Source organism: Lutra lutra, chromosome 11 (assembly GCF_902655055.1).
Source record: "Lutra lutra chromosome 11, mLutLut1.2, whole genome shotgun sequence".
Taxonomy (NCBI): Eukaryota; Metazoa; Chordata; class Mammalia; order Carnivora; family Mustelidae; genus Lutra; species Lutra lutra.
The window spans coordinates 108,448,661-108,470,060 of record NC_062288.1 but is presented as its reverse complement, the minus strand read 5'-3'; the positions used below and the strand labels follow the sequence as shown (position 1 = coordinate 108,470,060).

Below are 21,400 nucleotides of genomic sequence, written 5' to 3'. Positions count from 1 at the left end.
ATACCATAGCGAGGGGAGCCTCGGGGGCTCAGTTGGTTAAGCATTTGCCTTCACCTCAGGTCATGATCGCAGGGTGCTGGGATCGAGCCTCTCATCAGGCTTTCTGCTCAGTGAGGAGCCTGCTTCTTCCTCTCCCTCTGCCCCTCCTCTTTCAAATAAATAAAAATAAAAAATCTTAAAAAAAATATATGGATAGGACAGTGATGTTGGAACTGACTGGATAGTTTGCAGGGAACCTAAAATAATATGGTTAACACATTAAAGGGTATAGTGGAAGAGGCAGACAGCCTCTTTACAGGATTAGGTGGGTAATTTCAGCAGTGAAATGAACACTATGAAGAATTAACTAAATGTAAATGCTAGAAAAGAAAAACATAGCAGAAAAAGAATGCCTTCAGTGGGCTCATCCTTAGATTCAACACAGGCAAGGAAAGAGTAAATGAACCTGAAGACAGGTCAAGAGAAATTACCCAAACTGAAACAGAAAGAGGGAAAAAAAAAAAAAAAAAAAAAGGAAAGAAAGGCAGAACATATTATCCAGGAGCCTTGAGATAATATCAAACAGTCTAATGCATACATCACTGGACTCTGAGGAAAGGAGAGAACAGGGGAAAGAAATACTTGAGGAAACAATGGCTGAGAATTTTCCAAAATTAATGACAGACACCAACTGAAGATCCAAGAAGTTCAGAGAACACCAAGTAAGATAACTTTTTTAAAGCAGGGGAGGGGAACAAGAAACCCACATATCATAATCAAATTATTGGTAAAAAGTCCAAGAGAAAATCCTAAAACCAGCCAGAGAAGAGACATATATATCACATGGGCCAAGATGAAAATCTAGGCACCTTCTCTTCAGAAACCTGGCTGACAACGAAGGGACATCTTTGATGTGCTGAAGGAAAACTCTCAACCCAGAATGCTATACTGAGTTAAGATGCATTTCAGAAAAGAAGAGGAGAGGGGCGCCTGGGTGGTTCATTCGGTGCATTCAACTCTTGGTTTCCGCTCAGGTAATGATTTCAGGGTCATGAGATCAAGCCCTGCATCAGCTCTGTGCTCAACAGGGGGTCTGCTTGAGATGCTCGCGCTCGCTCTCTCTCTCTCTCAAATAAATAAGTCTGTTTTCTTAAAAGCGGAGGAGAAATAAGACCTTCTTAGACAAAGAAAATTCTTAGGAATTTATTGCCACTGTAACTACTCTCCAAGAAATGTTAAAGGAAACTTCCCAGGCACAAGGAGTACAATACTAGACCGCAGCTTAGGTGTGCAAAAAGAAAAGGAAAGCACAGGATACATGAGCCTCAGATGAAATTCATCCTCCCTACATGCAAGTACTTGAAAAGTTACCATCTAAAGCAAAAAGAACATCAGCACATATGAAGAAACATACAAGCAGACGCACACAGGATGAGAGGAAGGAGGGAAGTCCCTTACACCGTGCTCAGGGAGGTACGAGACCGTTCAGAGACAGACTCTGGCTAAACGAAGCCATTATGCTGTCAGCCCCAGGGCAATCACCAACAACTTTTTAAAAGAGGTATTTGAGTGCTAAGTCAGCAGACGTAAAATGGAATCATGAAAAATGCTCAGTTAACTAGAGAGAAGGGAAAACAAGAGGAAAAATAGAAACGTTTACTTGACTCTGAAAGCACACTGATGTCTTAGGCAAAAATCACCTTGCTCCTGTCTGTGGACGGCCTCCCAGTGAGCCTTCCCACAAGCACACCAGCTCTTTTATCGCCTCGGGAAGTTCCCCCCACAATTGTCCATGCTCCTTCTTTCCTGGTTGCTCATCTGTGGAAACACCTGTGACCCCCACTTCAGACCGCTTTCACTATTTTCGTCAATTTGTCCCTCTGCATTCTGAGAAACCCCTCAAGTCTGTACATCGCTGACCCATTATCCCTTACAGAAAAGACCCATTTGTCACCTTCAGTGTGGATTTTAACTCTTATTTTACACATTTTCTCTAGTATTTAATGTTGACCTGTTTTCTCCTTGGCTTTCAATTACTTTCCAGGGAAGCCATTTCTCATCATAGCCAACCGTTTTGTTGTTGTTTGCTGCTTGCCTGTTTTTCTTCCTCTGGCCAAGTGTCTCCAGATGTCTGTTCCCTTCCTGGGTCCTCAGGATAATCTTTCATCTGCCAAATAATACATTTCATGGCACTACATTCATCACTCTTGGTCTACTCCTCCTTCAAAGAGCACTGATGTCCAGACTCTGGTTGCCAACGAGCAGGGTCCAGTGGGACCTTCTCCTTCTAGACACTGGGGTAAGAGCTGTGCACACCTCCAGCCCAAAGCAGACTCTTTCTGGACTCAGATGGGACCTCCTCTTCTGTTCTTGGTGTCTGCTAGACACTCTATAAACAAGCTCTTCAAAGAGCAAAACCCCCAAAATTGGCTTCCCCAGTAAGGACTACCAGCAGGACCTTCTAGTCCCCACACGTCCTCAAAGATAATTTTGGCAAAACTATATTTTGGCACTTCTCTCCCTCTTGGTATTTCCTGGTGTTGGGGTCTTGAAGTGGATGGCAGGAAGGAGGTACTGATGGTGGGCCTGAGGAGCTTTGTCTGAAAGCAGAGAGCAGCGTCCACCGAAGGGAGAAGCAGTGCCCACAGAGCACGGGGGAGTGGGGATTGCAGGCAAGTCTTGTGTCCAAGACCCAGGCTCCAGTGGGAGGACCTCAATCTCTAGGTATCACTGGCACTCTTCAGCGGAGTCCAATGATCTCACATCTAGAAGTTGCTCCTAATCGGTGGGTCAGTTTTTGGTGGCCAGGCCTTGTTCCTTCTGTGTCTTCCTGAGCCTCTATGGGGTTTAGAAGAGCCAGTATGGCTGCTAGCTTGATACCGTCTTATTCTGCAGGTCGCTGGAGGTCACTCCCCTCAATTCCAGTTTAGGACAAACTTCACACATAAGGGCTCGGGGGTGGTAGATGAGGGGCCGAGGAGATTAGCCCGTTTCCAGAATTACAATCCCCACAACCAGTCACGAAATATGGCGTTCTGACGGGACTTGGCTCGGTGTTAGTGACAGCCACCCAGCCAACTCACTCAACCGCCACGCATTCCTTTCTCCCTTCTGTCACCATTGAGCACCTACTGTGTGCGAGGCAGACACACAGCCCTCAGAGACGATGTTGAGAAGAGACGTATCTCTGCCCACAGAGCTCCTGGTCCAGTGAAGGAGGCAGACACCAACTGAAAAGTCAGACACACACAGTTCCCACACAGGCGACACGCTCCAGAATGTCCCTTTTTCCCTTCCAGGTAAAAGATGCTCTGCTTCTGCAGTGACATCTTCCTGTCGCTAAGTGTGGCCCAAGAGACTGAAGCCCCCCGGCCCCTCGCTGACCACCCTCAGCCATTACCGTCCCAGGGGACACGGAGCTGGCCAGGAGGCCGTCCCGGGCTTTCTTGGATCTCACCCCAAAATTCTGTTATAACTAAGTGCAAAATTCAAGAGCACTTATTCCCTTGGGTTATTTTCATACAGACATTTTTAAATTCTAAAGCACAATGTAAAATGTGTCTGACATTCAAATAATGCCAAAAGAAGCCCAAAAAGTTTCAAGAAAACAGCTGGCAGAGGTCATTTCAATGACATAACTCTGTTTAATTTATACCTGAGTATGTCCTTTCCCGCAGGACTAAGAAAATTATTCATTAAAGTACATTTTCACGGTAGAGTATTTAAAATATAAATGTGCTAATATTTTAAAGCTCTTCTAAAAATAAGTAGAGATATTCTGAGAAGAGATTGACCGTTTCCTCTCCAGTTCAGCACATACTCATGTGTCTGTTGTTTCCATTCAAAACATAGTGATTTATTTCCTGGGAACACAGAGGTGACATTCGTGTAAAATAAGTTACGCACAGAACACATGTCCTCTCTCTACATCAATGTACATACACACGGGTGTTCCCCTGTCTCCCATGGGGGTCACATCTAGCCCTCGCCCCTGCCCCCACGACCACACCGTGCCCTCCTGCGGCCCCCCTACAGGGCTTCCCGCAGGAGCAGCTGCAGCTTCCTCAGCTCGTCTGCCACGGGGGCTGCCCACGTCCTCTTCAGGTACTGGACGTCCATGCGGCCAGAGGCTCTGGCCAGCACCAGGGCCAGGAAGCTGCCGTTGGCCTTCTCGGCTTCACCCACGACTGTCATGGCCACCAGCCTGAAAGGAAGAAGCACGTGCTGTGTGATCATGAGTCCCCAAATTATCTATCCTCCAAGGAAAGAGGAAAGAGCATTTACTAAATGCTAAATTCTAAAAATTTCAGTAATAGTCAGAAGAAAGGTTAGGCCAGAAATAAACATAAAAGATCTATAGAAACCACTTAGAAAACGCACTTCTACGTTTCTACAGACTGAGCGCTTATGAGGGTCACGGGTCACGACGGATGTGCGCTGTCTGAAGACACCTGTGCGTCCCACCCCGGTCAACGCCCTGAGCGCGAGACCCTCAGGCCAGCCTGCTCCTCTTTTCTGCCAGGCACTGAGGAAATAGTCCGCAGGGAGCTTTGGGTATAACTCAGCCCCATCTTACTTACAGAGAGGAGGAGGAAGGATTTTAAAGGCAGACGACCTCAGACCATTCGGGACAGGTAGGGTTACAAGGAGATAAACACAATCTCATCAAGTAAGGAGAGATTTGCTGCAGGAAATCGGGTGAGGGAAGTAGTTTGTGGGATGCAAGCCAGGAAAGAAAGTATCCTCAGACCCTGAGAGGAGCCAGAGAGATCATGCGGCCTTTTTTCCAAGTACACGGCCACCAAGTAGGAACGGTTGGTGACCAGACAGAAGGCTAAAAAAGGCTAAATCCTGTGTACCTGACCATTAGAATAAAGGATCAAAGTTGAAGGTAGGCTATAATAATATCAAGAAATTCTTAAAAACAAAAGTGATTCGGAAGCATAACTTAGTTAATGCTACCCAGTATCATGACGCGTCAAGAACACTGTGGCTTCCTAAGTTAGAAAGTGCCATATACCAAAATTTTAAATGGAACATAGTACTTTTTCCCAATCAATCCCATCTCTGAAAAATAAAGCAAAACACACACACACACGAAACAGAAAAAAAAACAACTATTTTTTTCCAGGGGAAAGAATATGGGAGGTGGTTGGGAACAGTAGTGGTTATATTAGTAGTATTTTAAAATAAACTTTGTATTTAAACTTGGTAAAAGAGGGTTGCCTGGGTGGCTCAGCCATTAGGCATCTGCTGTCAGCTCAGGTCATGGTCCCAGCGTCCTGGGATCGAGCCCCACATCAGGCTCCCTGCTCAATGGGAAGCCTGCTTCTCCCTCTCCCACTCCCCACTGGAGTTCCCTCTCTCGCTGTCAAATAATTTTTTTTAATCTTAAAAAAATAATAAAATAAAATAAAAATAAACTTGGTAAAAGCCCATCAGCTGCCTAGAGGGAATAAGGAATAAATTTCCGGGATGCCAGTGGCCCCCGAGTACCCAGCAAGGAACCCAGAGCCAGCCCAACAGCCCCGACCTTGCCTCCCCCATCCCTTCACTGACCAGTTTCTCTGACCGGGTCCTGCCTCGCACCTCTCCCCTCATAGGCTGCTGACAGATGCTCAGCAACGTGCGGCCCACGGCTGCTCCGGGCCACGGCTGCTCCGGGGCACCCAGCTCCCAGCTCCCACAGGCACCTGCAGTGCCAGCCTCTTGGGACCCTCGTGCCTCCCGTCTTCCTCTGGTTCACTCCCACTTATCCTTCGAGACCTGCCTCAGTGGCATCGCCTCCAGAGATCTCCCCCAGCCCGACTAGATCCCCTGATGCCTGGTTTGGTCAGGGGTCCCCAGCACCCTCAAAGTGCCTCTGGCACCCACTCATCCCACCCTTACTCACCAAGAAGGCTGAGACCATGCCTGCCTCATACCGACCTCAATGCCCCTGCCCCTCCAGTCTCCTCCTAATGACCAGGGCCACCAGCACCAGCCCCCACAGGGGCCACGATTCAGTGGGGTCCACGACAGACACAGGACGGGAGCACTGAGCCCCTCCAGGGGACGCCAGTAGTCGCAGGTGGCAGAGAAACCCCACAGTGGCCCCAGAGGATCTGAGTGCCACCCTCCCATAAGCACACTCGTCCAGCTCCCAGGCCCCTGTGACGCAAGCACAGCCACCGTGACAGGGACTGGACTGAGCCCCTGCAGGCCGGTCAATCTACACCCACCCATGTCCCACACGCTGGAGTGCCACGGCACCGCTCTCGGCAGGCAAACCATGACAAATCACAGTCGTAGAGGAAGGCACACCCTGAGAGACTCCAGGGAGCAGAGGACTGCTGGAAGGGGGGGTAGGGGGAGCTGGGCTCACAGGGGATGGGTGCGGCGGAGGGCACGGGACGTGATGACCGCTGGCTGTTACGCGCCACTGAGAAGCACTAATACTACACTGTGTGCTGACCCAGTACTCAGTACTGCCCGGTGCTTCAACGCTGCCGTTCCGTGACTACTGTAAAACACAGGCCAAGCTGAGTCACCACAAGCTTGGAAGCATGAGTAGCAGGTGACAAACGCGGAGGCTACTGCGGCATAGCGACTGTGATTCCCACGGGCGCCACATGGCGTGCTCCACGGGCCACCGCCAAGCTGGGGCTCCGTGAAAAGCACAAGGACAGAGGTCAAAGCCCCAGTGCATGTGGGACGGTACAGGTACTATGTCTTGGGGATTGAGAGCCCGACAGAACCCAAGCTGAGGGCGGAGAAAAGGCCCCGTCCGGGCTCCGTGGGCAGCTGCCCCCGCCTCCACGCTGGCCCAGAGCCACACCTGCTCCCCGCACACTCGCCCCCCGCCTGCTTCTGCTCCCAGACCAGGAGCCTGCAGGTTCGAAGTGTGGTCAGTTCCTCCTTCTACCTCAACTCGTGCCTTTTAGACTCTGTTAGTTTCTTGCTCTGTTGTTCTCGGCAGCCAGAGAAACACTGGGCCCTTTCTAGGAATACGACTCCTTCACCTAACACTGCCACTACCCAGACGGGAGGCGTCGGGGAAGGAACGGTCCACGTCCTTCTCTGCTCTGCCTCGGCAGCTCCCCTGCCCCATGGGGCTTCAGCTCGCCACCCCCTCCCCCGAGATCCGGACACCGGCACCGACGGCATGCGGCGGGAGGACTGTCCTTGGTAAGACCTTCCTTCCCTGCCCACTGAAAATCCACACCCGATCCCGCCCTTCTTCTCCGGTCACAGGCTGTGGGATGGCTCATTTATTTCGCTTACGACCCACCGGGCCTCGAGCTGGCAGCCGGTTCCCCGCCGCCCCGCTGCACGCAGTGTGCCCGGCGCACGGCAGGTGCTCCCACACACCTGTTTTATTTAGTAGCGGACAAGCTCTGGAGAGTAAACTGTGTGCATTCTGTGTTTCTATGTGAGGCACAGTCTGGATTTTGATGATATATTTTTTAATGATTGGAATAATGTAAGTGGGTCCATTTCTGGAGACTACTCTTCCCCCGGTCTGCTGTGTGCGTGTGCCAGGACCAGCTGCCTGGTGATCGCAGCTTTGTAACAGGGCTTGAAATCAGGCAACGTGAAGCCCCCAGCTTTGGTTTTCTTGTTCCACCTTCCCCTGGTGATTCGGGGTCTTTTCTGGTTCCATACAAATTGTAGGATGGCTTGTTCCAGCTCTGTGAAAAATGCCGTTGCTATTTCGATTGGGATGGCGTTGAAAGTATAGATGGCTCTGGGCAGGGTGGACATTTTAACAACGTTTATTCTTCCAATTCATGAGCCAGGAGTGTTTTTCCATCTCTTTGTGTCTTCTTCGATTTCCTTCATGAGTGTTCTGTAGTTCCTCGAGTACAGATCCTTTACATCTCTGGTTAGGTTTATTCCCAGGTATCTTATGATTTTTGGTGCTACTGTGAATGGAATCAATTCCCTAATTTCTCTTTCTACAGTTACATGTTAGTGTATAAGAAAGCAACTGACTTCTGTGTATTGATTTTGTATCCTGCCACATCGCTGAATTGCTGTGTGATGTGGTCCCTATACACGACAGAGTAGCGCGCGGCCGTCAGAAAGTATGAACACCCGCTACGTGCACTGACACGGACGGGACTGGAGGGGATGATGCTGAGTGACGTAAGTCAGACAGAAAGACAACTTTCATGTGGTTTCACTCCTACGTGGAACATAAGGAATAGCACAGAGAACATCAGGAGAAGGAAGGGAAAACTGAAGGGAGGAAATTGGAGGAGGAGATGAACCATGAGAGACTGTGGACTCCGGAGAACAAACTGGGGGTTTCAGAGGGGAGGGGGTGGGGGGATGGGTCAGCCCGGTGGTGGGTATTCAGGAGGGCATGGATTGCATGGAGCTCTCGGTGTTATACACAAACAATGAATCTTGGAACACGACATCAAACAGTAATGACGGACTGTATGGTGACTAACATAACACAATAATAATTTTTTAAAAAAGAATAATGTAAGTGAACCTAGTACTTGCAGTAAATACATGCAGGTCCTAATTTTTTCAGGTACTTTTTTTCTTAGAAAGAGAGAGAGGTAGTGAGAGAGCACAAGTAGGGAGCAGAGGGAGAAGCAGACTCCACGTTGAGCAGGGAGCCCGACGTGGGGCTCGATCCCAGAACCCTGGGATCATGATCTGAGCTGAAAGCAGATGCTTAACCCACTGAGCCACCCAGGTGTCCCTTTCCAGGTCTTACTGCTGTGTCCTCATGGTCTGTCAAACCACACCCTGGTTTTGAGCACTGCTTGTCCTTCTCTCTCCTCTACAAAGGGGTGTGGGATACAGCTGAGTGGCCCCCGACCTCCCCAGGTCGCTGGGAGACTTCATTTCACAGCAGGAGAATGTACTGACAAGAAATAGAAAATCTCAAGAAAGAAAACAAGTATAGAGACAAAGCAGGGTCAAAAGAGAGCCCTTTGCAGTGAAAACTTGATACATATTTCAACTTTCAATTAAACAAAACAACAAAAACGGGATGATTGAAAGCACATCCACACGCGCATGAATGGGTTTCACATTGCTCAGTGCCGAGGCACATGGGGCTGGTTTGAAGGGAACATCAGTTTAGTGCAGAGGAATGACACTGATGTGAAATGATGTGAATTACTGACTCCCACATGGCATCCCCTTTTAGAAACTAAAAGGAAGACTCTGCACATCACTCAAATACTGAATTTAAAAGACTAACAAAGGAATGTGACTAAGGACCTCACAAAAACCTTCTTTCATTCATAGGAAGATAATCATGGGAGGAGGGGCGCCCGGGTGGCTCCATAATGAAGCCTCTGCCTTCAGCTCAGGTCATGATCTCAGAGTCCTGGGATCGAGCCCCACATCGGGCTCCCTGCTCAGCGGGGAGCCTGCTTCTCCCTCCGCCTGCTGCTCCCCTGCCGCATGTGCTCTCTTTCTCGTTCTCACTCTATCTCAAATAAGTGAAAAATAAGAACGATAATCACAGGGAAGAGCACAGTGTGAACTCTTTAATCCACAGAGTATTCTGGACTAAATATGAAATAACATATTCCAAAGTGGTTTTCAAAATATTACTTAAATATGTAAACAAAAATGTTTAAATTTAAACATAAAGAACCACAGTTTAAAGTGTAGCAACCTTACCCATAAGCCCCCAAGGACGCTTCTAAAAAGTAGTGCCCATGAGGAGGCGCCATCAGACTCACCTGTCTGGGGAGACGAGCTGTTTGGCTACAGGACCCAGATCGCTTTCCAGCAGATCCCAGACATAAATACAGGACGTGTCATCCTGGGCCAGAAACACGGCAGGTCTGGTCAAGGACCAGTGGAGGCCTATGACCGCGTGGCCGTCGGTGCTGCCATCCCACTGAAGGAGAGGGCGCTCGGAGGTCAGCTGGTGCAACCTGATGCTTCCGTCTGAGCAGCCGGCCTGGGGACAGGGGTGGACACTGCTGGTCTCCGTTCTGTCTTCTTTTCACTCAGTCTCACCAGAGAGGGACATCTTCAGAGCATTAGCTCTGTCCTCACAAATTACAGAGCTGAGCATTCACCCTGGAGATCCTGATACACTTTGAACCCCCTTCCCCCTCCCCAAACAGCCAATAATTCAACAAATATATAAATAGGGGTTTATCTTTAACCAAGTTGAATACTGATTGCTAAGTCAACCATAGGCCGTTAAGATCGGCTCCACAGAAATCAATAACCCACTTTCTTAAAAAGATTATATAAACCTGAACCAATAATACGGTTATATATCCCCCTTGAATTGAGATTTTTATAAAACAAAACTTGGCTGGCTATCTATCTATCTATCTATCTATCTATCTATTTATTTATTTATTTTATTTGACAGAGAGAAAGAGCACAGGCAGGCAGAGTGGCAGGCCCAGGCAGAGAGAGAAGCAGACTCCCCGTGGAGCAGGGAGCCCAGCGCAGGGCTCCATCCCAGGACCCTGGGATCATGACCCAAGCCGAAGGCAGTCACCCAACTGAGCCACCCAGGCACCCTTGCCTGCTTTAGTAAAAGCCCCAATTTTTAGCTTAGAGAAGCCTAACTCCTTTCTAACTCGATATATGGGATCCTTCACATGGTTCCTCTGAAAGAGCAGAGGCCTGAGTTAGCACCAAAACGCTCTGTGCACTCTGGGGTAGAGCACAGAAGTGAACCTCACGGGTAAGAGAAGCCAGGTCTCTTCCCACCAGCGGGTGCAGGGAAGCAGGGTCGCCCTGGCATTAAGGATGTGGGCCAGCACAGGGTTAAGATAAGCAGACAGAGCTCAAAGTGGGGATCGATACTGCCCAGCAAGCACTTCCCACTGCCCAGATCTTAGTTTCTCAGGACTCTTCTTCTGACTGCAGCCATGACTCCTTGGAGAAAAGGCTGATGCTGGAGTTTACTGTACTGGAAAACAAAGAAGGGCCCGTGGATTGAGGCCAGAAAACCCCAGAGACAGCCTGAAGGATGCCCCCAGGACAGGCTGAGCAGCAGAGGCAGTAAGGCAGCCCCACAGAGGGTGTGACCCAATGAGGACAGTCAATGGCTATGTGTCCACTTGATGTCCTAAATATACAGACACACGCCTGCCCAGAAGCACGGACATCCACACACAGACTGGGAGAGAGAGGATGGAGCCATGGAAGGAAGAGTGGGATAGGACAGGCAGGTTCCTGTAACTTTCCTATAAGCCCAAAGTATGTGAAGATAAAGACTTTCAGATCCATTCCACGGTGGCGTGGGATGCTCCGCACTGGCTGCACACGGGACCCTCCCTCCAGGCCGCCCGCTGGCACCGAAGTGGGCTGGTAAGTGCTCCACTTTAAAGAAATCCCCGAGAACACTGCTGGTGTTTTGCTGCCCAAACAGAAATGGTGCTTTAACAACCAACTTTCTTACCAAGAATACTGGTTCTCCAAATGGTGAAAGATCAATCACATTCACTTTGACTGGTCTCATACCGGGTTGCTGGGGTTTGTACAATTTGGGAGACACTTTCAAATCTTGTCTGGTGCCATGACTTATGAGACCCTGGTAACAAGAAGACCAATGGGGATAAAAAGGATCAGGCATCAGGTTGGGTGAAGCAGTTATTCTTGAGACAACTACACAGCATCATCAAAAATAAGTTAATCTTTAATGAAGACATTTGCCAAGGAACCAGGAAAGGAGAATGAATTAAGAATTAGATTTAAACTCCTACTTACCACGTCTGTGCCAACAATGAAGCGGCTAGGGTCTGAAGGCAGAAACTTCACATTCAGGGTCTGCATGGCCCCCCAGAATTCAAAGCACGTATGGGAAAGGCTGGAAAGAAACAGCCAAGATGAGTGGATGAGCTGTTTGATGCCATCGGGCTGACAGGACGTCACACACCCACCCCTTGCCGGAGTCCCTGGACAACAGAGCTCTTCGCTGCTCGTTGCCCATTTCTTCTCCTGTTCCCCAAGCTCTGAGCAGGCCTCCAGCTCTGGTCTCCCGTTCACTAACTCTTTCTTCGGCCACGTCTAATCTATCTAACCATCCACAGACTGTAAATCTGAAAGATTAGACTGCCCCATTATCCCAAGTCCTTGTTGTGCTGAACCCATTCATTGTGCCGTGGTAGATGCTGCTTCAGGCTTGGAGTTTTTATCATTTTTCTTTCTGAACTGCTTCCCCTAAGAGTGCTGGGAGCGCATCTCATGGGAGCATCCCCCCTGCCTCTGTTGGAGTGCTGGCAATACTGACTCCATCTGGTGTGTGTCCTCTCTTGGGGCGACGTGTTCTGGGCCCCTTAGGGAGTAATATACACACCTAAGAAAGGACCACTGGGGCCAGGATTGGGGAGACTAGCTCTGGCCGTCCACCAATTTGTTAAAGACAATGTAGGGGGGAGCCTGGGGGGCTCAGTGGGTTAAAGCCTCTGCCTTCGGCTCAGATCATGATCTCAGGGTCCTGGGATCAAGCCCTGCATCAGGCTCTCTGCTCATCGGGGAGCCTGCTTCCTTCTCTCTCTGCCTGACTCTCTGCCTGCTTGTGATCTCTGTCAAATAAATAAAATCTTTGGAGAAAAAAAAAAAAAGACAACGTAGGGTCTCCGCTTCCTGAGGCCCAGACGGCACCATGAGATCTACCTAGGGGTTAGCTTGCAGGGAGGGGCCCACAAACCCTCAGACCGCACCACGAGGCCTCTCTGCACACCCCTCACTCTATAAAATCTGTGCACTACGGTGTGAACCCTCAGGGACGAGCTGCACGACTCGTGATCGCCTGCTCAGCCCTCCCCGTCCGCAGGTTACCCTGAACGAAGCACAGGGCTGACTGGACGGAGTCGCCCACTTGGCTCCCCAGCCTCAAACGCCTTCACCGCGGAAGGACCGGCCTTCTCCAGCCTCGAGGGCCGCCTAGAGGGCAACTGTCCTGGGGCCCACTGGTGGGCCGCCTCCTCAGCTTGAGGGTCCCCTGGGATTCCAAGTCTCCTGCCCCCGTGTCTCTCCTGGGTCGGGGTGGGGCTTCCTGAGTCTCTTCCTCACTGAAGCGGCCGTGAACTCAGGAACCCCGCACGGCGCTCTCACTTTGAGCCCTCAGCGTCCCGCAAGCCTGATGCCGCGCCAGTTGCATGGCCTGAGCCCTGCACGGCCACACGGACAGCCGAGCCTCCACACGACGGAGGCCTGCGTGCTAACTGCAAGCTCCGCTCCCGGTGGGCGCTGTCCTCGTCTTTGCTGGGAAAACTGCTTAGTTTATGGTTAGTTTTTCTGTTATACAGTGTATGTCACAAGTACAGGAAAGGGCCCACGGCTGCTCCTTCTGCCAGAAGCTGGGAATCTGGCCTCTCTCCCTCATACCCACATTCGGGACCACAAATGTCCCCGGTTAGCTAAGGACTCCCCAGTCAGAGATCCCTGCCATGGAGCTGGCGGCCTCCCGGTCATGGCCACACGCAGCACGGCCCGGCCCCCTCCCACCGGGCTCCCGGTCCTCACCTTATGTGCGGGACAGCTGGCTGCAGAGCCGGACACCCGGGGCAGGGCAGCTCCCCGAGCTCCACCCCCTGAGGCCAACCCCTCCATAAGCAAGACGGCCACCGCGCTTCACACCCCAGCCCTCTGTCCACCCTGCAACAGCTCCTGTCTCCCTTCCTCTGTCCAGTCTCACAGTGTTGCCAAGTCGACCCTCCTAAACCACAAATGAGACTTGCCACCCCTGCCTTAAAATCCTGTCCCGGCTCCGTCCCTCCTGCAAGAGGGCCGTCTGCACCCTCCAGCACAACAAACACTTGCGCCTGGCCAGCGACTCGCGCCCACCTCTCTCAACAGCAAACCTGCGGGCAGTATCCTAGGTGGGTCGGGGGCTCGTGCCCCTCCCTCTGACTGAGCACAACCCTCGTCCACCTCCCATCTCAGCTGTCACCCCCAACCCACGGGAAATCCAGGGAGGGCCAGGGGTCACCTGCGGCTGGTGCTACCATGTAGCAGCTGACTTTCAAACAGAAGAGAGTCCCTATAGTAATTATATTTAAACCAACTAAAGCTGATTTACAATCTCAAAACAGGTACAAATTCATTACTATCACCCAGAGGCACTCTAAGAGAATCATGCTACTATAAGGAACTTTTCAAGGGCAAATCGCATGCTGATAGCCTCCACTACAATAAGACCCAGAAAAGATATTTCAGGAACAAGTTTACATGGCGTATATAAATCCCACAGACAATACTTGTGTATTTAATAAAGTCTTCATGTCACATTAAGTCATAGGAGTAAAAGCGGAAATTGAAGCTTCTAAGTAACACTTTCAAATCGAAGTTTCTGAACCTGAAACCCACTTAACTTCAGTTATATTAAAACTGGTGGAAGTACAGTCAAAAAATTTTTTTAAAGATTTTATTCACCCATTTAACAGAGATCACAAGTAGGTGGAGAGAGAGGAAGGGAAGCAGGCTCCCGCTGAGCAGAAAGCCTGACGCGGGGTTCGATCCCAGGACCCTGGGATCATGACCTGAACTGAAGGCAGAGGCTTTAACCCACTGAGCCACCCAGGCGCCCCAAAACAGTCAAGTTTTTGTAGTGCCGATGTATAAGATAGAAATTATCAAGAAAGAGATGTTCACTGTACACCTGGTAACTGCATTTATCACACTGACTCATTAATACTAAACTAACTCGGCAAAACGCAGCATGAGAAGTTGGATTTTCCCTGCACACCTGACCACGCACGTTCCGTATGCACGACTCCCTGACGCTGGGAAAGGAGGGAAGGTTCTGACTCAGAGGGGCACCGACTTACCCGTCGCTCAGCCGAACCACAGCACTGTGCACCAGCTTTACCCTCCCTCCAGGGATCAAACCTGAAAACAGGGCAATCGTAAATAAACGCACCTCTTAATACGAGTTAAACCAAAATCCAATTACAGTTGCCTGAAATCATTTTTCATTGCCCAAAGAACTGTGTTACGAAATGACACCAAAACGTGGGCCCATAGTGTTCCCTCCTCAATGCAGGCAAGGTTCCCGCAAACTGCCTTATGAGAAAAGGACTGTGGAACCAGTCAAGAAGCCTTTAGGGTTTTTTTTAGATTTGATAAAATAAAAAAATGGTGGTACACTAAGCAAAACAAAAACAAAAAAAAGAAACCTTAAGTTTCCAAGAGGAATACTTTGCCGTAAATGCCCACTGGTGGTCTCGCGCGCATCAGAAACCGCAGGACCTCCCTCCTCACAAACGCGGAGGCACGCCCGGCGGTCGCTCGCTCGCTGGCCGCAGAGCGCACAGGCGCCCCCACTCCTCAGCGCTCGTACCCCCTTCCCTGGACCGACAGCTGTTCCCTCCCTGGACTCCCAAAGCATTTATGGCCACAACCCTGACCCCTCAGCCATTCACTGGCTTTGCCTCCTGTCTGTCCCCAATATCCTCCCTCTTTTTTTGTAATTACTGCAAAGGAGGGAATTAAACATGTATCTATACTGAAACCCAAATTCTGGGCAAGGTACTGCCTTAGAGCCTTGGGAGTGTGTCAAGCGTAGCCACGTAGACAAAGTCGACTTGCCACAGGAAGGGTGACTGTAACTATGTGACGGGCTCTGTCACAGTTACTGACGGGACCATGTTCGCTGTTGCTGTCACACACGTGAAACTGCCCTCCATTCTCCCCAGGCACTGTCCTCCTGCCGGCGGTCTCGGCCTAACTGTTACGACCTCCCCTGGGAAGTCTTCCTGCCCCAGGTGCTCAGCCTTTAATAAGCGCTCCTGACACAGCGGTCACAGCCACGATGGCCACGGCTGGTGTGCCGGCCTCCCCCAAGACAACGCCCCGGGGAGCACAGCCAGCATGCCGTTACCGCGCTCCCCTGGCAGCGGAAAGAGGGACAGCTTGTTGAGAGAGTCCTTTGCCCACGGCGAGTGGCCCGCTGCAGCGGTGACCTGCGTGGGTGCTCGCTCAGACACACACGCCTCGGGCCCTCCCGGGGCACTTCGAGGCCAGAGCCCCTCCAGCACCGACTACCGGTAGGAACGTCATCCCGTCTTTCCCCAGAAGCAAAGTTGAAACAGCCAGAGCTTGGGTACGAGGTTCTATAGATCAAAGGAGTTTCTAGATAACGACCTCTAACGATGGGACACACCCTGCCCGGCCCTGACCCCGGGCGACAACCTGCAACGGGACTTCACCTCCACAGGCGGACTGTGAGCTGCTGTGCACGGAGACTGAGCCCTCGCCCCCATCCAAAATTCCTAAAATATGCCCTGGTCACGCTTCAGGTGAGCGACACAGGCAGCCTCACGGTGCGCTCGAAGGCTGCAACCCCCGTGGGTCCGGGGCCCCAGCCAGGGTGAGGGCAGGTCAGCCCTGGCACGACTCTGAGTCCGTCCCCACCATCAGCCACGCAAGGAGGAGGGGGTGAGCCCCTCGCAGACATCGTCCTGCTCCAACGTCCGGGAGTCTCCGAGCCCCCCAGAGGCTCAACACAGACTCAGCATGACGACTTGGCAGGAAGCAGAGAGGATGCTGCAGGAAAACAGTGAGAAAACGGCTATTCTGCCTCAAAAATGTCTCTGAGTGAAATCCCTGAATGATTCAGCCTCGTTTTCGTTGCAGTTCGAGTGCACGCCGCCTCGGACGTGGGGCACCGAGCACCCCAGCTCTCGCGCTCTCACTTCCACACGGCGGGCGCGCGCGCTCCTCGCTGGCAGGGGCAGGGCCGATCCCCAGAAGCTGAGCCACTGACCGAACGACGTTAGGACAGTCAGGGAGCGCCAGACCCGAGGGACAGATGCACGACCCTGTTCCCAAGCCTCGGGGGGCCAGAGCACTGGATGGCGCAGTGGCAGCGGCGGCGGCTGAGTGCCCGAACTGACTCACAGCTGACACAGAGCAGGGAGGGGACCCCGGTCCCTCATCCAGGAGCCCCTCAGCCGCCACGGTCACCCAGTTCTCTGGCCAAGCTGGCAGGTGCCACTTGCTGCCAGAAACCAGGCCGCACTCCGGAAGCCACAAGCTCTGAGCAAGCCCCCGGGACCCAGTTTCTGACCGTTCACCCCCACTCCGACAAGGGCTGACCCAGCAGCATGCGGCGGGGAGGCGGGGCCATGGGGACCAGGCCTGAGCCAGCCTGAGCCAGGACGGAGCTCAGCACCGACCCTTCCCAGCTTCCCCCTCGTTATCACACTAAACTCACACCCAGGCTGGGGACTTACCACGCAAACCGAACAAGCTGCCTAGGAAGGAGCACGAAGAACCAGGACCACCCAGTGTGTGCCCAGAACACCCCTGCCCCGCCGTCGAGGAGGCCCCTTCGCGCCCCCCCCACCCCCGTCTGCTTAACGTCTCGTCGACCCCTCCCGGGGAGCCAGCCGAGCCCCTTCGTGGCGCCTCCCCAGCGCCGGAGCTTGAGCCCCAGCGACCTCTCGCCGGTCGCTACTGCCTGGGGAGCCCTGGGCGGCTCGGCGACAGTGAGGGGGCCCCACCGGGGGAGACAAACTCCTGAGTGTGCGGGGGGAGCACAGAGAATGACGCACAGAAGCGGGACGGGCCACCCTTCCCGAGGTGGAGACACCACCCGCCAGAAGGTCATCAGCGACTCGCTGGCGGCGCCTGCTCCGTGGCTGGTTACGGCTCCGCACCGGTCGGACCGCGGCCTCCAGATCGCCGGTGTCGTCTGCCACAGCCACTTGCTTCAGAGTGGTTGTCGGTATCTTTAATCTCTATTCACTCCAGAAGGCACTGACCAAATTTAATCTTTTTTACTGAATAGTTACCTAAGTCACTTACTGAGCCTGCAATGTCTGCCTTCGGTAATTCAACCACCACCTAAAAACAGAATATTGAAATGAGCGTTAATGCGTGTCAGGGCCGTACCAGGACACGATCTACGCAAAGTGCCTTCTCATTAGGCCAGCACTGTACGCTCGGTACTAAACCCATAACCGCTACAGAAAAAAGACCGATCGCTAACTTCAAAGCCAGCATTTCAAGTGTTAGGAATCCCTCTCCTTGACCTCTTCTCAAACCCCTTCATTCCGACTGGCCAGTGGCCAGAGCCTCAGTGCGACCTTCAAGAGCACCCCCGACCGCACCCCCAGCCCCACCCCTCACTCCCCCAGCAAGGCCTGCAGCAGCCTCCGGGTCAGCCCAGTCTCGCCCTTGCCGCTCCCGTCTTACCCAAGCACGCCCTCGTCTGACCCTTAGCGGCGCCGGGACTACCGCGGACCCGGCACGTCAGAGGGCCCAAGCTCCGAGTCAGCGCTGCCCCGTGTGTGAGCGCCTGGGCGCGTCCTACTTACCCACACATTGAGAACCCCACTTTCATCCAGGGAAGCGACGTGGAATGACAAACCTGACATCTCTAGTGGCAACAGAAACAGGAAAAGGCTTGTGAACAAGGAAACCACGTTGGATAACTTGTTAGAAGGACCTGACTGAGGTAAAAAGCCACATACCTTCTTGAGTAGAAAAGGGGGAAAGCACAAAACTCTGTTTCCTGTAGACAGGTGTGGAGACAGGTTCCACCGCTTGAACAGGACTGCAGTGGTTTACGGAGGTCAGGATGCCGTCTGGGGTTTAAAGCACACAGGACCACATGTGAAGGAATCACAGAAGCGCAACCAATGTCATGTGGGTTCCAGCCTCCCCAAACACCAAAAACCAATATGGGCCTCCAATAAAATGAGGCGTGATCACAGCTTCCAGCATTACCATGACACAGAGACCATGGACCTCAAAACACCTGTAAGGAGAGAGACGAGTTCTCATTCCCCAAGTGTACAAGGCACCGCGGGCAGGGGTGAGAGAGGACTCTTCACGCACAAGGGAGTTGAAGGTGGCACAGAAACCAGGCAAAAGCGCCCTCAGAGAGCAAACCCAGCTTCCAGGGCAAGGCCCGGGGGGCCGCTCACAGGGACAGACAGGCCAGAAAGTGAGGCGCGACAGAAGGGCAGGGCCCCGCAGCGCACGGAGCAGACACCTGCCTGTAAAGAACGACATTTCACAAACTAATAGAATAAAGCTCCTTTGACCTACAACAGCCGTCTACAAAAGGTCCAAGAGCAGGAAAAAAGAAAAACAAACTCCATACAAAACTGCTGTAAGAAGAAAATACAAAATGCAAATCAAAGCATTTGAGAGGACAGTCCTCCTGCCCCAAACGAGCACTTAGCAGAAGCCCAGAACCGCCTCACATCATTCAAAAAGCACTTGGAAATGGACTTCAAGCAAGCAACCAAACAAGCCAACATCTGAAATCAGAAACCCAGGACAGACAGGGAGAGCAGGGGCCGAACCCTGGGAAAACCGGTGAAGAGCAGACACGACTCCAGTTCACGGGGCCCGAGGCGCGAGCACTCCGGGCAGCCCACATACTGGGGCAGGGGGAGGAGGGCATACTGGGAGGAGAGCTGAGCACCACAGGGGTGGGGGGAGGGCAAGGATGGGGGAGAGCGGGTGCGTGCATTGCAGGGGGGCTGCGAACGGCTGAGCCAACCTGGGGGGCACACAATGGGGGGCCACACCGGGGGTGGCCTGCAGGGGGACGGCACTGGGGATCCACTGGGGGGGCCTGTAGGGGGATGACACTGGTTGGGGGCTGTGCAAGGGGACTGGGTCGGAAGCTCCCCAGCTCTCTCACCACTGGGAGCTTAGTGACACCTGACTGGTCCCAGTGGCAACATTCATTTGGCAAAAGAAAATGAAGGAGATGTTAGAATGGAGTCACTTATCCGTATGTGTGGTTCAAAAACACTGTTCTAGTGCTTTGAACATGCTCATGAATTCGAATGTTAATTAGTACCTCTGGAGCAGTCAGAAAATGCACATATTTAAACGCTATCTTTTGGGAGGTGCCTGTGACTCAGGTGGTAAAGTGTCTGCCTTCCGCTCAGGTTCCGATCTCAGGGTCCTGGGATCCACGCCCACGCCAGGCTCCCTGCCCAGCGGGGAGCCTGCTTCTCCCTCTCCCTCTGTGATCTCTTTCTCTCTCAAATAAATAAATAAAATCACTTAAAAAAAAAAAAAAAAGCTATCTTCCGTAATAGCATTAAACCCATAAGTTACCTATAAACTCTTACATTCTCAACAGTAGCAACACTGCCTCCATGGAGGCAAAGGTCGTTTGCTAGGGGAGAAAAAACCTTGTTTATGCATTGTGAAAATTAATAAAGGGAAACCTCACTCCAGTGGAATTGGGAGGCTAGCTGGGAGGCCCAGCCCTCAGTGCCGGTCACAAGAAGAACCGTCAGTTAGAGACGCCAACATCAGAACCCTCCACAAGAACAAAATCACCCGGGAAAGATGTCCACTGCATCCCGTGCAGCTCAGCTGGTGAGAAACCCCATCACCCGGAACCCCTGCTTCCCACCAGGGGACCTTCCTTCCTAATAACCCTCCCGACCTCATCCTTCTCCAAGAAAGAACGCCCTTGTCCTGTGTGTCTCGCACTTGCCTGTAGATCTGCCACAGCGCGCTGGTCTGGTTTGCAACCCTCCTCCATGCCCAAATAAACCCACTTTTGCTGGTAAAGTAACCAGCAGCTTTAAGGCTCACGGTATAACACGGGTCGCACATACAGCACACAGACACGCAGCATACGTGAGGTATCAGACTCTCGTGGAGGGAAACTGGGGACAGAAAGCTCAAAGGGCCACCTGGTTAAGAAATTCTCGAGAAGATGAGCCACAGCCTGGGAGAAAATACTGGCAAAAAACAGATTTGATAAAGGACTGTTATCCAAAATAAAAAAAAAAAAACCTCTTATAACTCAACAAGAAGGCAATAAATCACTTGTAGAAATGAGCTGAAGACCTGAGCAGACACCTCTGGGAAGAAGACACACAGCAGCTAAAGCAAGCCCATGGGACGCGCGGGCGGAGCCGTCCACTGACCACGGACTCTTGGTTTCGGCTTGGGTCGTGATCCCAGCCGTGAGGTCGAGCCCAGCGTCAGGCTCTGCACTCACCACCGAGTCTACTTGACGTTCTCTCTCCCTCTCCTTGTGCCCCTCTCCCCACACCTCATGCACGCTCTCTCCCAAATAGATAAATAAATCTTTGTTAAAAAGCTTCTGAAAAGGTTCTGCACATCCTATGTGATCGGGAAATGCAGACTAAAACCACAGTGAGACACAAGTACACACCTATCGAAGTGGCTAAAAGGCCAGTGGCCCCAAGCACTGCCGAGGGGCAGAGCAGCAGGAGCTCATGTTTGCTGCGGCTGAGACAGGCCCTCCGAAGCAGGCTCTCGTCTCAGCCGCCCACAGCCGCGCTTAACCATATGCTCACCGCCTGGCGGGCAGGTAGTGACACGGGGACACGGGGCACACGGGGCAGGCATGAGCTGCTGGTGCACGCAGCAGCACAAAGACCCGGAAAGGCAAAATGCTCAGGGAAAGAAGCCGGGCTCCAGGGTCCACGCGCTGGAGGAGCCCATTCACTGGACACGAGGGGAAAAGCAAACCGTAGAC

General features: G+C 52.1%; 1 protein-coding gene across 1 annotated transcript in view; it reads right to left on the bottom strand.

The window, feature by feature from the left end:
- Window positions 1-1,223: 1,223 nt before the first annotated feature.
- DYNC2I1 (dynein 2 intermediate chain 1) overlaps window positions 1,224-21,400 on the bottom strand; it is a 61,921-nt gene continuing 41,744 nt past the window's right edge. Inside the window, exons 17-24 of the mRNA XM_047694232.1 lie at window positions 18,387-18,500; window positions 18,231-18,292; window positions 17,706-17,757; window positions 14,739-14,799; window positions 11,674-11,773; window positions 11,366-11,497; window positions 9,675-9,898; window positions 1,224-4,183 (exon numbers count right to left, since the gene is read on the bottom strand). Coding sequence (XP_047550188.1) covers window positions 4,009-4,183; window positions 9,675-9,898; window positions 11,366-11,497; window positions 11,674-11,773; window positions 14,739-14,799; window positions 17,706-17,757; window positions 18,231-18,292; window positions 18,387-18,500 — 920 coding nt within the window. The 3' untranslated portion in view covers window positions 1,224-4,008. The remainder of the gene's footprint in view (window positions 4,184-9,674; window positions 9,899-11,365; window positions 11,498-11,673; window positions 11,774-14,738; window positions 14,800-17,705; window positions 17,758-18,230; window positions 18,293-18,386; window positions 18,501-21,400) is intronic.